Below are 16,347 nucleotides of genomic sequence, written 5' to 3'. Positions count from 1 at the left end.
CTGTCTTCCCAATAGCTACTTTAGTTAGTTTTTTTTTTTTGGTGCGTCTTAAGATTATTTTCCTTTTTTTATCGGTCCTGTCTTGGCCTCAGTAGGCTAGGACACCCGGTCGTGTATTTTTTCATAGTCATTTGATTTCACAACAGTTATTTTTCTGGACATGTCCCAGAAAAACATTTTCAGTGATGGCAACAGGACCGTATCTATAACGTATACTCGTTCTTGGTGCCTACAATGCCTGGAACCTGATCGTGAGCCATCTTGTTTTGTTCTGTGTTTGCATCTTTGATTTTCCTGGCTACTTTACCAGCTCCTCTTAAGAACAAGGAACAATAGAGGTGGAAATACAGTGCAGTAAAGTATGAGGAATCACAGGCATACTCTTTAACTCACTTCTGAATATACTGCCTAAAGATATCTTTATTCTTTTTATGGAAGATAAATAGGACCATAAATGATGGTCAAGCTAGTGTCATGTAAAAGACTTAACAGCTATAAATAGCACTGTATGCATTCTTAAATTGTTGGTTTTTACGTTTTGTTTTGATTTGGGTCATTAGTTATTCCCCTACTTCCCCAACTTTGTCTGTCTTCTGCCTACCATTAATCTCTTCCAGGTCACCTTGATCATTACTGGGACCAGTAAGGGTTCAGGATTTTAAAACACAAAATATGTATAAAGAGGTTGGGCCAGTATTCAAACCGAGGTAAACATTCACTGGCAGCTGGTGAACGTGTAACTCTATCAATTGATTTGTGGCCACTGTACGGACAGTGCCGGGTCAAAAATTCCTCTGACTGGTTCGATGATGATCATTTAGGCAATGGGTGGAGAGAGGGCAGAGTGAGGAAGGAGCCATGAAATTATCCTGTCAGCAGTGATATTCAGCTGCTATCCTGTTATGGTATATGTTTAGTCTAGGACTGCTGAATTGCAGGCCAAAGACACTGACCACATTACTCATATAGTCAGTGCCACTGAATATGTATAATAATTGAAATGCCGGTACTGCTGAAAATTCACCCTGATTTTTTGATCCACTAAAATTGTTCCTTGGTGATAAGCCAGTTCAGGAAGCTACTTCAATAGCTGTAGCTGTGTCAGTCTCAGAATCCCCATGGTTAATTTGTTCAGTTCCTTTCACATAGGTTTAACTTTAGTCAGAGGTGGTGGGGAGGGGGGGGTTGTGTGTGTATTTGGACTTTTGTGTGAAGAGTGCTAGTTGTATTCCTTTCTGATAGTTCAATTTTCTCTTTGTTCTTTACAACTCAGAACACTTTGTTTAATAATATGTATTGTTGGGATTCATATTTAAATATATGCTTCAAAGAAAAAAATCCCAAATCACCTCTAAGCTATATAAGCAGTGAAGACTTAAGCATTCTCCTTCTGGATTGCTATTCCCTTCAGTGGACAGTAGCCTCTTATGTGTTTTTCCTTGCAGGGCTCAACTGTGCAATGAATTAGCAATCAATTTATGACTTTTGTAGTCTAAGTATCTCCCTCATAAAGAAAGCTCATGGGTTAAAACGCCAAACAGTAGATCGGACAACAAAAAATGTAACCAGGTTTTGAAGCATTTAGTTTTTATATAACTAATCCTGTGTAATAGGGAAAGAGGTCAACATCCCTTTTAATTCTGCAAACAGGTACCTGTATGTTTTCTAGCAAGTTTTAAACTTTTTTTTTTAAGCTACCAGCAGTGTAGAACGGCGAGAGACGACAGAGGATGCACACAAACGAATTCAATTTCTCCGTTCCATCAATAAATTCAATAAGTGAGTACTAATGCTAGCTATTTACTTGCTGAAAAAACATTCCTATGGATTTCTACTGTTTATTAAATAAGATTATAAAACTGTATTAAGATGTATGATTTGGAATACTAGATAGGGGCAGGGTTTGGGTGTAATGTCCCCTCAGCCGCCTTCTCTGATGTCATGTTCCTCTAGCAGCAGCATCTGCAAACAGACCTTGTTTCAGCCCTTTTTTAGTTTTTTAGTTCACTGAAGAGGGAGTGGGCAGAAGCGTAGCCAGGTTTTGATGTTGGGGGGAGCAGACGTTTGGTAAAATAGGTGCTGGTACAAGGCTGAAAGGCCGATCTGTATAGGCACCATTTTATTCAAAATCTGTTTGGGGGAGCGGCTGCTACTCTTGCACCCCACCTAGCTACACCTCTGGAAGTAGGGACAGGTCTTGTTTGTGCTTTGCTGCTGCAGTCTGAAGGTGAGGCATCCTCATTAGGTAAGTAGGGAAGGGGAAGGGGGGAAATGTGCAGAATGTTAGGTGAAGGATGACAAGAAGATAGAGGGGGCTAAAGGCACAGAGATAGAGACGGGAGTAAGGGATGGAGAAAATAGAAGGGGTTAGTATAACGTTACTCCAGACTTTGTTCCTTTTATCTTGCGGTACCTTATGCCTAGAACCATCTTCCCGAACCCATACGTCTAGCTCCATCTCTACTTATTTTTAAATCTATTCTGAAAGCTCACCTTTTCACTATTGCCTTTGGCTCCTAATCGCTACTCATTTGCCTCCTCCTCCCCTGTTCCTCTTTACCCTGTAATTTCCTTGCCCGTAATGTCTTGTCTGTCTGTTTTACCTAGATTGTAAGCTGTTTGAGCTGGGACTGTCTCTCTATGTGAAATGTACAGCGCTGCATGTGTCTGGTAGCGCTATATAAATGCTATTAGTAGTAGTAGGGGAGGGAGAAGGGGAGAATTGTTGCAGGATATGTGGTTGGGGGGAGAGGGAGAGCACTGGGGTCAACGGAAGGGGGGATAGTGTTTGTGAGAAGATCAGAGTTCCTCCCTAAATCTGACCCCACCCCCACCCATTGTACTCCCTCCATTTACATATATGATATCCCTACCCCAGGTCCTCCCAAGTTAAACTATGCCTGTGATACCAGACCAGAAATCTGTTTTGCTAGCTTAGTGTTGATTCAGAAATTTATTTTATTTATTTCAAAATGTTTTATTCTGCTTGATCCATCGTTCTCAGCGGATTACGTAATTACATACACAGTCTAAAAACAAATAAAACAACAACAAAAGACACTTCAAAATATTTAAGAAATCAGATTCCTGAAGCACATATTAGCATGTCATGCATTACCCCAGCTCTCTTTTAAATTTCTTAGTCTGTAATATTCCGTATTAACAAAGGAAGCTTATTCCAATAAACTGGTGCAGCAGTTCCTCTTAACTAGATTACCTTTTTCATTATTATTCAGGTGTTTAACAGGTCAGCACTATGGCAGAAGTTGTCATTTGATTCCTGTTAAGTTTTCTGCTTTGTAAGTTAGCTGCAGCTGCTGCAACAGTGTTCACATCTCCAGGGAGGCTGGAAGTAGAAAGTAGGGAATTGTCATTACTCAGGGGTGACACTTAGTAACTAGATTCAGGGCCTATGATTCTGGGGTTTTGGAAAGATCCCTGGTGCATATCCCCTGACCTATGATGTTGCTGTGGTGACCTGACTACCTACATTTGGGGGAAAGGAAGGATATTAAAATAAGAGAAATATCCTTGGTCAGCTATGAATGAAGGCTTGATTCCAGTTGAGCTTAAATCACAAAATATCAGGAGGAAACTGCCTGGACAAGAAAAAAGGTATTTAACTGTGCATTCTTGGGGAGTTCGTAACATAGTAAATGATGGCAGATAAAGGCCAAAATAGCCCATCTAGTCAACCCAGTTTCTCTGTTCACACTGCTATGAATATGGACACATTCTGCCTGTCAGCTGCATGGTTTGACTGTGTTTTGGTCTTCTTCCATTGTTGTCCATCATCTCAGGTTGAAGAGCCTATAAGGTTTCCTCTTAGTTCTTTCCTTTACCACATTTCTGCACCTAAACAAGGCTATGTAGTATTTTTAAATAGCAGTACTAACATGATCATTGGTGGAATGTTCAGCCTCTCATTTCCTTTGTATAGCTTGCTCAGCAGATCTGACTATGCGAGTATCTGCATTTCTCCGAAGATAAGCAGGCTGTATTATTCTCACAATTGGGTCGGCAATCGGCGCCGGCCCGGGAACCAGCATTCCAAATAGCAAAAATGTTTGCTGGAGCCTTCTAGCGTGGCTCGCAGCCGAATGCAGGACGCGCTAGAAGGCTCCAGCAAACTTTTTTGCTATTTGGAATGCCTGTTCCCGGGCCAGCGCTGATTGCTGACCCAACTGTGCGAATAATACCACCTGCTTGTCCTCTGAGAATATCTGCTACAGGTAAGTATCTTCGCATTCTGGAAAGACTTTTTGTTAATTACAGAACTTAAGCCTGCCAGATAGACCCAATTGCTAGTTAATTCTATCATCACAGTCTGCCAGACAGCCAAGCAATTTAGTTGCCTTCCTTTCATCTTGACTTGTAACATTTAATATATTATCATATTGCCATTCATTTTGGAAGCCCAGTGTGCACTGTTAAATTAGGCAAGGATAGCACCTTTGTATGTTTAAACATGTGCCACTAGGTAATACTGAGAAGCTCCTTAGGGTTGCAAGGTATGGGTCAGGTGACTGTTTATTGTAATACAATAAAATACTTTGAAAACCATCTCTGAGCTTGGCAGGCAGAATAGAATGTGTCCAGCTGGCTTTGTGCCAGGTCGTCATGGCTCTATGAATATCGTGCGTGCTATGATGGCCATTCACAAATTCCGGGGAGAGGGGGGGCTGGAAGTTATAGCTGGGCTTGACATGGAGAAGGCCTTTGATAGCATATCTTGGCAATACCTATTCGAGACCCTGGGTCAATTCGGAATGTCGGGTCCAGTAGTATCTTGGATTGAAGCCCTCTATAGAAGCCCTGTGGCCCGACTGATGGTAAACGGGAAGCTTACTGAGCGGTTCCCTCTGGGCAGGGGTACCAGACAGGGATGTCCCCTCTCCCCACTTCTCTTTCTATTGGCAATTGAGCCACTGGCCATAAAAATCCGTAGTGCAACACAGATACGGGGAATCCAAGTGAGAAATAAGGAGTATCGGCTAAATTTATTTGCCGATGATATCCTATTATACTTGGCAAATGGCCCCAGAGACCTGCCTAGGGCCCTTGAGTTAATTAGGGAGTTTGGAGATTTATCAGGACTGAGAGTGAACTGTGCCAAGTCCGAGTTACTCCCACTATCAGGAATAGAGGGTGATCCCGGGATGGAGGGACTACCTATAACACCAGTCAAGGGGGCGATGAGATATTTGGGGGTTTTTCTTAGCACCAATACAAAACTTTTCTACAAGAAAAACGTGATTAATCAGATAGACAACATCAGGCAATTGTGCGATAAATGGAAAGACCTACCACTCTCTCTGATGGGCAGAATAGCTTTGGTAAAAATGATTCTTCTCCCAAAAATTCTTTACCCTTTACAGGCAGCGCCTATATGGGTGCTAAGAAAAGAAGAACGACTGTTTCGGTCAATTATTAGGAGCTTTATTTGGAGAGGGAAAGGGGCAAGGATAAGTCAGACCAAACTTTCACTAAGGAAGGAGAGGGGCGGACTAAGCCTCCCAGACCTCCGTATGTATAATGTCGCAGCGCTAATGCGCTTTATCTATGAGGGCATCATAGGTCAGCAGAGGTACCTACCAGAGCGGGGGATGGAGATTTGGAGTAGACCCTGGTCATTTACTAACCTAATTCATGGGGGCCCCAGTGGTGACATCAATATCACTGATAGGAGAGAGCTTTTGGGACCCATGCGAAGAGCTTGGGGGTGGTGGAGGAAGCGTCAGCAGAGAACGCCTGATGTCTCACCCTTTATGAGCCTAGTGGGCAACGAAGCATTCCCACCTGGGATGGGTAGAACAGCTTTCACAAATTGGAGAGATAATGGCTGTAGGATTTTGGGACAATTACTGGAAAATGACACAGATACTTTTGACACATTTGATAGGGTAAAGGAGAAATGGGACCTGACGAACAAAAACTTGTTACAATACTTTCAAATCAGACATTACTGGGCTACCATAAAATCAAAGTATGGGGAAGCATGGACATGGGGTCCGTTAGATAGAATCCTCCTTAAGATCCCATATCAACTAAATAGTTTGTCGACCTGGTATAGAGTGCTAAATGAACACCGGCGGGAAGAGGAAATAAGGATATTGATAGTTAAATGGAACGAAGAATTAGGCACCAAATATACTGAGCAAACATTCCAGAAACTATTTATAACATTGTATGACATGGTTAAGGCTGCTGAATTGCAGGAGATGCAATACAAGATCTTGCACAGGGCGCACATATCTAGGGCAAAAGGGGCAAAGATGGGACTATGGACTGATAACTGTTGTATTAAATGCCAAGGGGCGGAGGGGACGCTGCTGCACTCTTTTTTGGAGTGCCCGGCCCTGGTGTTGTGGAATGAGGCTATACAGTTGCTTAACAATGTGGTGCAGAAAACTCTGACCTGGGACTATGCAACCCTACTGCTTGGAGAACAATCACTCTTAATTGGGCAGGGCCTAACTCAACCGCATAGGAGGCTGGTATATGTTTCCCTCTTGTTGGTTAAAAAAACAATACTACAGTTCTGGGGTACTGCAGAGGGTGCATTGGGAGCGACATGGAAAACGAAAATGAGGGAGGTAGGCACACACGAGAAGCAAATTTATTCTAAGGCTAGCAAACCAGAGGTCCGCAGGTATGTCATGCTGTGGGAGACATGCTTACAATTACTCACCTGAAAATGAGGGGATACTGGGAGAAGGAGTATGGAGGGATGAATGGGGGGGGGGGGGGGGGAGGGATGGTATGAAAGTCGAGAAGTGGAATGGAATATTTGATGGAGTGTAAGGTAATATGAATGGGGGGATTAAGTAACAAAATGCAATGCGGGTTGTACCAAAGATTTTCAGATAGATATAACTGTTAAATATAAATATGGACTGGTGACTTTGGAATGTACATTGGACAGTGCTGTTTGTACTTGGCATTTACAACTTGTTATTGCGTGAATAAAAATATATATAAAAAAAAAAAAAAATGTGTCCAGCTTTTACAACATGTACAGTGTCTTGTAAAAGTCTTCATACGCTTGTACGTTCACATTCTGCTGTCTAAAAAATACATTTCAAAATGCATTAAGTAGGAGCAGGTGTATTAACCTACACAACATTCTATACGCTGTCATTGTGAAATAAAGATTATAGAACGATTATAGAACTATGCAAAGCGTAATTTAAGAAACTAGAAAGTCTTTACTGCATACACTGCCACATTTTTTTGTTACAACAAATCCAAATTAGCTTTGTTTCCAAAAATTGCCTTAGTGAGGCCCATTATAAGTTAAATGCAGCTCACCTGTTTGCAGTCACAATAGTTGAGTTGACTCAAATATTCTTAGATAAAGAAACTTGTTACTGCTGTTGTATGAAATAAATTTGAAGCAAAGGGCTGAACATTTTGAACATGGAGCTGCTGAATGAACTCCAGGATATTCAAAGGTGCAGACTGTGGGAAGACTAAGAAAATTTCAATGTGTTAAGAGCGAGCAGTGTTTCTTAAGCAATTCCAGGAGTATCCCTTAGCCAGTTCGGTTGTCAGGACACCAACAACGAATGTGCATACACTTCTTCCATTGCATGCAAATGCATCTCATACATATTCATTGTGGGTGTCCTAAAAACCAGATTGTCTGAGCGGTACTTGGGAACAACTTGAGAAACACTGTGTTTAGAATATCCCTTAGGGTACTCTTATACGTACATCATTGTAAAGTGAGAACAGTTGGCACCACCAAGACACTGCCTCGGTAAGGCCATCCCTCCAAAGCCAGTAGCTGTAGGTTGAGGAAACTGCTGAGGAAGGTCACTGAAGGCCTTAGATTACTTAAAAAAACAAAACAAAACTACAATAGTCTCTAGCTGAGACTGGGGAAAATGTTAACTGTTCAATAATTTCAAGTTAACTTCATAAACATGGTCTGTATGGCAGTGTAGCAAGAAGGAGGCTGCTGCTGAAGAAAAGCCATGTGGGAGGTAATTTTAGAAACCTTTTCTCACATGTAAAATACCTCTTATAAAATAAGGTCATTTCAGAAGCTATTTGTGATGCTAGTAAGTGCATACTTTTAGATTGCTTAGGGGAGGAGTTTGGGTGGAGTTGTGATTTATGTATGTATTTTATAAAATATACACACATGCATGTACTTGCTTTATGCCTGCTCTCCAGTGCCCACAGTCTGCTGCTATTTTTGCAGGATTTGTATTTAGTATTTTATAAGGACACATAGGCACGTATGTGTCAGGCCAAATAAAGGTGTTTTTCTATACCTCGGGCGTGGCCCCTATGGCGATGGGGATGCTGGTTTCAATGTGATAACCAGTAATGGCTGAGCCATCATGGACCAACACAATACACCGCGCACACAAAATATAACATACTTTGACCTGAGTAAATGGCTACTTAATGGTGGCATTGCAAAACAAAAACATATCAGTGTTGTAGAGCACAATTTTCTCTTTCAGATGATACTGTTCACAAGCTGATTCAGGCAGACTCTTTTTTTTAATAATTGGCTTTGAACTTTGGTACATTTTACCATTTGCGCTGACAGTGCCAACTTTGAAGAGATCCTGCAGGTCGGTTATAGATGCTGGTTAGTTGCAAATCTGGCAGTATTATGTCCAGCACATGCATTATGCTTGTTCAAAATTTCAAGTCCGTATCTTTGTTTGCATGGAAGTTGTTGCGGTCTGAATATTGGTCCAAATATGTTTCGATGAGTCGTGACCAATTTTGATGCACACTTTGAGTCAACTTGTTTGACTGGATTTTGCATCCATAATGTTAAAATGTATTTCATCGGAATTAGCATCAAAAACTGCACAGGATTTGAATTTTTTTTAGCCATTCTTATGTGTTTGGATTTTATTAGACCCCAAAAATGGCATTTTGGTAAATGTCGCGCACTCATGGACTGACAACCTTTCAGAAAAGGGGGTCTAGATCTGCAACTATTGCAGTTAGAGACTTCAAATTTTGGGAAACTTCGTTAAACACCTGTTTCGCGCAACAGGTAAAATTTGAACAAAATTGGAGACATGATGGTGGGAAGGTTTAGACCACTTGGCATGGAATGACCTTTTGCAAAGAAACATGCATATGGAAGAAGATTTCTTAGTGTGATGATGAGATCAAAGTGGAACTTTTTTGTTTGTGTTAAGCGATGATGTAACGTGCAGGACATCACACTGGTAACACCATCTCTACAGTAAAGCATAGTGTTGGCAGCATTATGATGTGGGGATGCTTTCAGCAACAGGGAGATGAAGTTTGTGAAGATTGAGGGAAGGAAAGATGGTGCAAAGTACTAGCAGATCTTGGAGAAATACCTGTTTGGTCTGCCATAGACCTAGGACTGTGAAGAAGATTCACCTTTCAGCAGGAAAATGATCTTAAGCAGAAATCAAAAACATTGGAGATTTTTAATGATTTCTCTTGCTCTCCATCTGATTGCATTGCATTGGAAAAATAATCAGCTTGTTTCTTTTCATGAATGGTGGAACTTGCTGTGTTCGTATAGACGATATGAGGAAATAGCTGTCATAAGATTTGGTCACATTTCGTCTTTTTATAAAACATGGTCGCTGCTAGACAGCTATGTAACCTTGTAAAAGGAATTCAACTCCCTAAATGTATGTTGCATGTACTGTTCTGTTTTACTTTTACCTGTCCACTGTCACATTTTTTAAATTCCTTAATTAATTTTTTTTCTTCATTCCGATAATATACGCTGTTGTATGTTTCTATAACCATTGTATTGTTTTAAAATTAATAAATGAAAAAAACATTGCAGTGACGCAGCAAAAAGAAATTGAATACCCTTAAGTAGCCCAGTCAAAAGCTTAGATCCACCTTCAATAGAAAATTTGTGGCAGGACTTGAAGACTGCAGTCCACAGATGATCCCCAGTCAACCTGAAAGATGTTGAACTATTCTACTAAGAAGAATGGACAAAAACTGCACCCACCTTGTCGTTCAGACCAGTCTAGAATGTATGGACTATACCCCTCAGCCAGCACATGGAGGCGGAGACTTGAGAGCTATGAGCTCTGTCCTATAAGAGGCACAGTGCAGCACCAGCTTTTCAGTCTTGTCTCCAGCCGTTGCTGACCAGCATTCTGTGTAGCTATGGGCTGGTCTGCTGTGTATGTCTACTACTCTGTTGTGTGATTTTTAATTTTATCTCTTACTACTTGATTCTTTCCTATTGACTTTGTATTCTTTTCATTTTCTTTTCTTCTAAGATTGTTATTGTAAACTAATGGTGCGGTATATCAAATTATAATAAACTTAAAACTTTTGGGACCAGTTGGAGAATGAGCAAGGACTGTCAGAGGATCCAGGCTCTTCCAGGAGTGAACTGCGCTTGGGAGACACCTGGGAGGAGTCTAGGTCCCTCTCCTGCCTATTCAGGCTGGACTGGGTTTGGTAAGTTATCGCCCCTTCCCCTCTATTGGGTTAAAAAAAACTTTATATAAACAGAATTTAATCCTTCCTTGGGGGAGGGGGGCTTGAGGCCTCAGTTTTTTTTCCCAAGCACTATAGTCTGGATATTCATATTCATGCCAGAAAAGATTCTACATTTGGTGCCACAGTACTGGCAGTAGGGGTCTTGTCATCGTGCCTACTGTAAGGATGGCTTTACTACATCCACATATGTTCTGGACTGGTCTGGCAGATGAAAGGAAGAAAGAAAAAAGTGGTTTTTACCTGCTTTTCTTTTCTTGAGACCAACCAGGCCAGTCCAGAAGTCCACCCTGTTATCAGAGTTTTGCTGCGCTGTTGGATCAGAGGATAAATTTATTCTTCTTTTCAAAATTTTTTCTGTAGGGAATGGGAATGTTCACTCATGTGAGTGCAGCTTGCAGTTGAAGATTTATAATGGTGGGAGGGGGTTTTGGAGTTCAGATTGGCTTGGTTATAGGAATACTGGAGAGCTGGTGCTACAATGGTACCTCTTGTCTTTCTCCTTCTGCTTGTTGATAGACATAACCCATATCTTCTGGTCCGGTAGGTAAGACCACATTTTTCCATCCTATTGTGTAAAGAGTTAAGGGGTGTGAAGACTTGCGCCATCAAAACTTTTTGATATCTTATTTTCTTTTTATAATTCTTTTCATTTTGAAAGCGTAGAGTGTTATGTACAGGTCAGTAAAGCAAATTACCACTTTAATGGATTGTGTATTGTACCTTTTAGACAGCAGAATATGAAAAAAAAAAAGATGGGGGTGTGAAGACCTTTGCAAGGCATTGTAGATATATTGCTTCTGACTCACTCTTCATGTTTGTGTGTGTTAGGTCTGTGAATTTACGGAAAACAATAAAACGAGATAAAAGCGTTCCTAAGTTTGGTGAAGACATCAAGCATCAGGTGAGGCTAAATATGCTTATTCAGATTTTCTTCCATTTTTGCACGATGAATGTTCTATTTCTGTTATAATTTATCTACAAGACAATTTCAGACTTTTACACAGAAGCATGATATGAATAGTAAAGGGGTAACTTTTATTAAGTATTTTTCATGTGTAAAGACTTTTCTATAATTACTGTAGGGGTTACAGGTGAAACAATATGCATGGTAACAAGAAGGCATATATTTTTACAACCTCCGTGCAGGTATGTTTAGGGGTAGAATTTTGGCAGCGAGTGCAGCCATGATTTACACACTTTATGCCTGTTTCCAAGCAGGTGTAAATGTATGCGAGTTCACTATAGCCATGATGTCTGATGCTTTGTTCATAATAGTTTATAAAGAGACACAGGTGCCTATGTGCTTTTAGAAATAGACTAAAAATGGGTGCCTATGTACCTTGACACAGTCACCTGTTAGAAAATTAATTCTTCCATGTGTGTTCAGTGGGTGACAAAGAATCAGAAGAAACTATACAGCAAAAAGAGGGATGCAGAAAGAATATCAAAAGATTTACACTGAGCTATACAGCAACAAACGGGAGTACATGCGTACACTGTGCTTTGGAATATAGCCAAACCTCTCTGCACACATGCGCTTTGTGTGTGTGCACTTCCACCTTTGTGAAAAATCAGTCTGTATTGAATGTGAACCTGATACATGATGAATTGTTGAGGGGGATGTGGAGGCAATAAACATATGTGCATTACTTGCCCTTTTTACCTATAATTTTTGGTAGGCCCTCTAACTTAACCCTCCATTGCCCCATGTAAGCCGCATTGAGCCTGCCATGAGTGGGAAAGCGCGGGGTACAAATGTAACAAAAAAAATAGCTTTAATGATCAAATAGTGTTCTAGGTTTGTGGTTCCCAAGTGTTTTCACTTGACATATTAATAAAATTATTGGGCCCTTTCCTCTACCCTTCTTCCAATCTTCTGGATTCTTCTGTCTCGATCATTGGTCAGTACTAGTGCTGCACCTTCTCGTTGTTGTCTGAACAGGGCTACATTACACCTCATTTTCTTTCTCTTGCCATGACTAGTGGATTAGACTTGCACTCAAGCCATGGTGGGCATGATATGGGAGCCATTGTTGTAGGCCATAGCTATATTTCAATACAAAATGTCTTCTCATTATTCTAGTTAAACATTTCAGCATGGGAAAAACAGAATTATACTGATTGTGTTGTAATGTAACCAGCTTGAGAATAGGTAATTGTTTTATGATCTCAGATATAAGCTAATTTAAAACAAAGTTTTTCTAATAATGTTAGGTTTTTCAAGAAATTAGTGTTTGGCATTTATCTGTTTTCTTTTTTTTTTATGAATCACTACCTTTCTTATTGCTTGGTCACTGCTATCAATTACTTGAATACTGCTGTTCACCGGAACAGTAATAATTACTTTAGAGAGTTAATTAATATGAAAAGGAGTAAGGAAACAGGCTAAAATGTAAACATGACAAGAACAAAGAGCACAGAGAATGGATTTAGTTTAAAGGGAACAAAATGTGTATACCCTATTGGAATTTAATGTTTGTTGAGTAAACTGAAATGCCATGTGTTAGGAAAATATACTGTACCCAGAGTGTGCCAATTTGTTTTAGGTAGTGATATTTTTCTCATGTATACCTTTTTGTTTACAGCTGGCAATTAAACATTTTGACAAAAACAAGTTGAAACCTGTGGAGATATTGGAAGAGAACAGAGCTGAGAGGGTTGCAGTAGAAAACGCTGATGATTCTGTAAAATACGAGGCGATAGAGACTGCCAGTGGAAATAAACTGACACATTTACCCACGCATTCTAATAGTACCATATTAAATTTCATGGAACAAAGAGGTTTCAGGTCTGAACATTGTGATACACACTCTGAGACTGTGGAAGAAAATGGATGTGGATGCAACCAAAGGCTGAAATGCCAGAAACAGTTGGAGTTTGACTCGCCCACGGGATGTTGAAGGGATTAAACAGGGCTGTGAAAAACAATCTCCAGTGAAGGAAGGCTGCTGTTCAGGGGATGTGGCTTGCACCTGTCTTGGAGATTCCCATTACATCTTGTGATGCATCTGAACTGAATCCTACTTGCCCCCAGTATCTAAACTGCAAGACAATATTTTTTCTGCTCTCAAAGCACTGTGACGAAGTTTGGGGGGACAAGATGAAAAGGACATTTCTCCTCCCTGGTGTTTCTCATGTCCATCATGGTATTGCTGAAATAAAGGACACTATCGGAGTTCAGAACCCATGTGCCTAGTATAATACATTGAACCACTGAGGTGTGTTTAGTTTCCTAGAAATAGCATCTTCTAAGTGCTGCTGTGTTTCAATGAAGATACACTACCTGTTCAGTATAAAATGGCTGGGAAAAACAGAGCACTGTGTACAACCTTTGTATTTTTTGCTTTTAGCAATCTCACCACTGAATTGCTTGCTTTAACTAAAGCAATACTCACAAAAATGTCATACCCTTTGTTGTATATTTCAGACGTTCTCAGCACTACTGCCCTATTTCAATTAACTGTTTTGTCTGCAATGCATTCTTTAAGCATTTGCCTCACATGCAGTAGTATTAGGCAGTGAATTATATATTAAATCACACATGAACAGGTGACACCAATATGACTTGGTCTGACTTGCAGTACCGCTCCCAGGGATGTTAAAAAAAAAAATTAATCATGCTTATTTACAGGTACTATCCTGGAAACCAGGCTGGTTTGAGGCCCTCCATGGTTGCAGTTTCTTATACATATTTATTGGGGATTTCCTGAGAACCTAAGCTATTTGTGGCTAGCCAAGATTTACATTTGCCACCCCTCTCAAAGAATATAAAATCCGCCACTGTTACAGCAACTTTATAATTAGAGCATATGTGAATATTGCACTTTGGTTTTCAGTTAAGATGCCACTTCAATGTGTAGCATGAGTCTAGTACTTTGTAAATAGTTCTTGAAAAGACATTGAAACAGATTTGAATTTACATTTAATCTTGGAAGCTCTGGCAAAGTATTTATTATATATACAATTGAATGAAAGGTGAACCGCCCAAGCAAAAATAACAATGCATAAGAAAAGAATTAGAAATGAGCAGTTCTCTCTCAAAATCCAACACTACTGATCTGACAGCATTTGGATATATATTCTTTAAAATAAGCATTAACATCATTTCAAGACTATTTATCACAGTGAATGTAGTTACGAAGGCTGATTTATAAATTCATCAGGCTCTCTATAGCAACAGTTGAGTCTCGCTCTTAATTTCTCAGAAAGACTCCTTAAACAGTATACAGGAAAGAAAAGACTGCAGTTCAATTCATTTTTCTAGGAAAGCTGTTGCTGTTTTGAGAAATTAACAACAAAACTGAATATTTGTTTTAACACCCTTCAAGGGATTATAAATCAGCCTTTGTGATGAAGTCTTGAAATGAGGTAAATACTTATAAAAAAATATGTGTGTGTGCTGTTACATTAATAGTGCTGGATATTAAAGAGAACACCTCATTTTTAATTATTAATTATGATGATGTTTTTCTTACAAGTCCCCAAACAAAATAATTGGTTTTGAATGTTAAGTATAATATTGGGGTAGCTCACCTTTATCTTGTTGAATGTACATTTAGCACTTTAAGTTCCAAATCATCTTCTGAAAAACTTGTTTATAAATAAGGTAAGAACTTCTGACAACCCACCACTGGTCCTGTGTGATAAAGGTCCTTTTATTTTGTGCTTTGGAAAGTCTAAGGGAAAACCAAGGTTCTTCATATAATTTTGATGTGAACTAGATCATGTATATTTTGGTAGTAAGGTTTTCAGCCATTTTATACTGTATTGTGGATATTTACTGCCAAATAGAAAAGGAAAGTTTGTTTTCTAATTATAAAACATGTCCACTATGTAACACTTATATTTTTCTACCAAGTATAATATATGATTTCTGCTAATTTTCTAATGTGCCTTTCATATGTGCCAAATGTTCATGGGTGATAATACAACAGTAAAAGCGGTTTCTGCAAAGTGTGTTTTTTTTTTTTTGTACATTTCTGTTTGAAGTACTGGTCTCTACTATAGGGTGGTAGGTGATAACAGTCAGGGGGGTTCTTTACTAAAATGCAGTAAACATTTTCAGTTCCCATTAATTAAATGAAAAACATGTTAAATGTTGGGGATGTGCCCAACATCTCCTTATGCATGTAATGCAGAAACAATACACTTACTATATACTAAGGGGGGGAAAAGTGTGCCTATATTTAAGGGCCTAGTAGGCACCTACTTTCTATTAAAGTTGAAGCTGCAGTGTGGTAAATTTAAAAAGAATCGGAGGAAAATTTTCTTCACAACACGTAAACTATGGAATTTGCTGCCAGTTAAGGTGGTTAACTTAGCGGACTTCAAAAAAGGGTTGGACAGCTTCCTGGAGGAAAAAGAATGGTATTGAATGGATGAGGGAATAATACAGCATTTCTAGGATGGGCAGGACAAATTGCTTGTTCTTTTGGCCGCTATCGGTAACAGAGTGCTGGGCTTGATGGACCCTTGGTCTGTCCCACCATGGCGATGCTTATGTAATTTTAGTGTAACTGGGTTGGCTCATAAATAAAGTGACAAAGTGAATGAAAAATCAGTTTCGGGCCTTACGATCATAACAGGTCTTTTGCTTAGTCTGGGCTGCCTACAAGTTATCTCTGATAAAGCCCACAAGGTCTTCTAATTTTTGGCGCATATTGACTACATATTCAATACAAGGGTGTCAGAGGTATCAACTTCCCCTCCCAATGTTCTCATTTTAGGTCAAGGGGCCCTCTTACCTTCTGGCCATAAAGCAGCTCAAATGGGGAAACGCAGTAGACGCCTGGCTTACTTCTCTGTATGCAAACCGTAGGTAGGGCAAGTACTTTTCCCAGTCTTGGTCGTCTGACTCCACAA

General features: G+C 39.8%; 1 protein-coding gene across 1 annotated transcript in view; it reads left to right on the top strand.

Moving 5' to 3' along the window:
• The window catches only part of ANKRD27 (ankyrin repeat domain 27), a 133,332-nt gene extending 119,248 nt beyond the window's left edge, over window positions 1-14,084 (top strand). The window contains 4 exon segments of the mRNA XM_030204404.1: window positions 1,695-1,779; window positions 11,314-11,386; window positions 13,071-13,363; window positions 13,365-14,084. Of these exon segments, the coding sequence (XP_030060264.1) occupies window positions 1,695-1,779; window positions 11,314-11,386; window positions 13,071-13,363; window positions 13,365-13,488 (575 nt within the window). The 3' untranslated portion in view covers window positions 13,489-14,084.
• The last annotated feature ends 2,263 nt before the right edge of the window (window positions 14,085-16,347 follow it).

Source organism: Microcaecilia unicolor, chromosome 5, assembly GCF_901765095.1.
Source record: "Microcaecilia unicolor chromosome 5, aMicUni1.1, whole genome shotgun sequence".
Lineage (NCBI taxonomy): Eukaryota > Metazoa > Chordata > Amphibia > Gymnophiona > Siphonopidae > Microcaecilia > Microcaecilia unicolor.
This window is presented reverse-complemented; position numbering and strand designations above follow the sequence as displayed.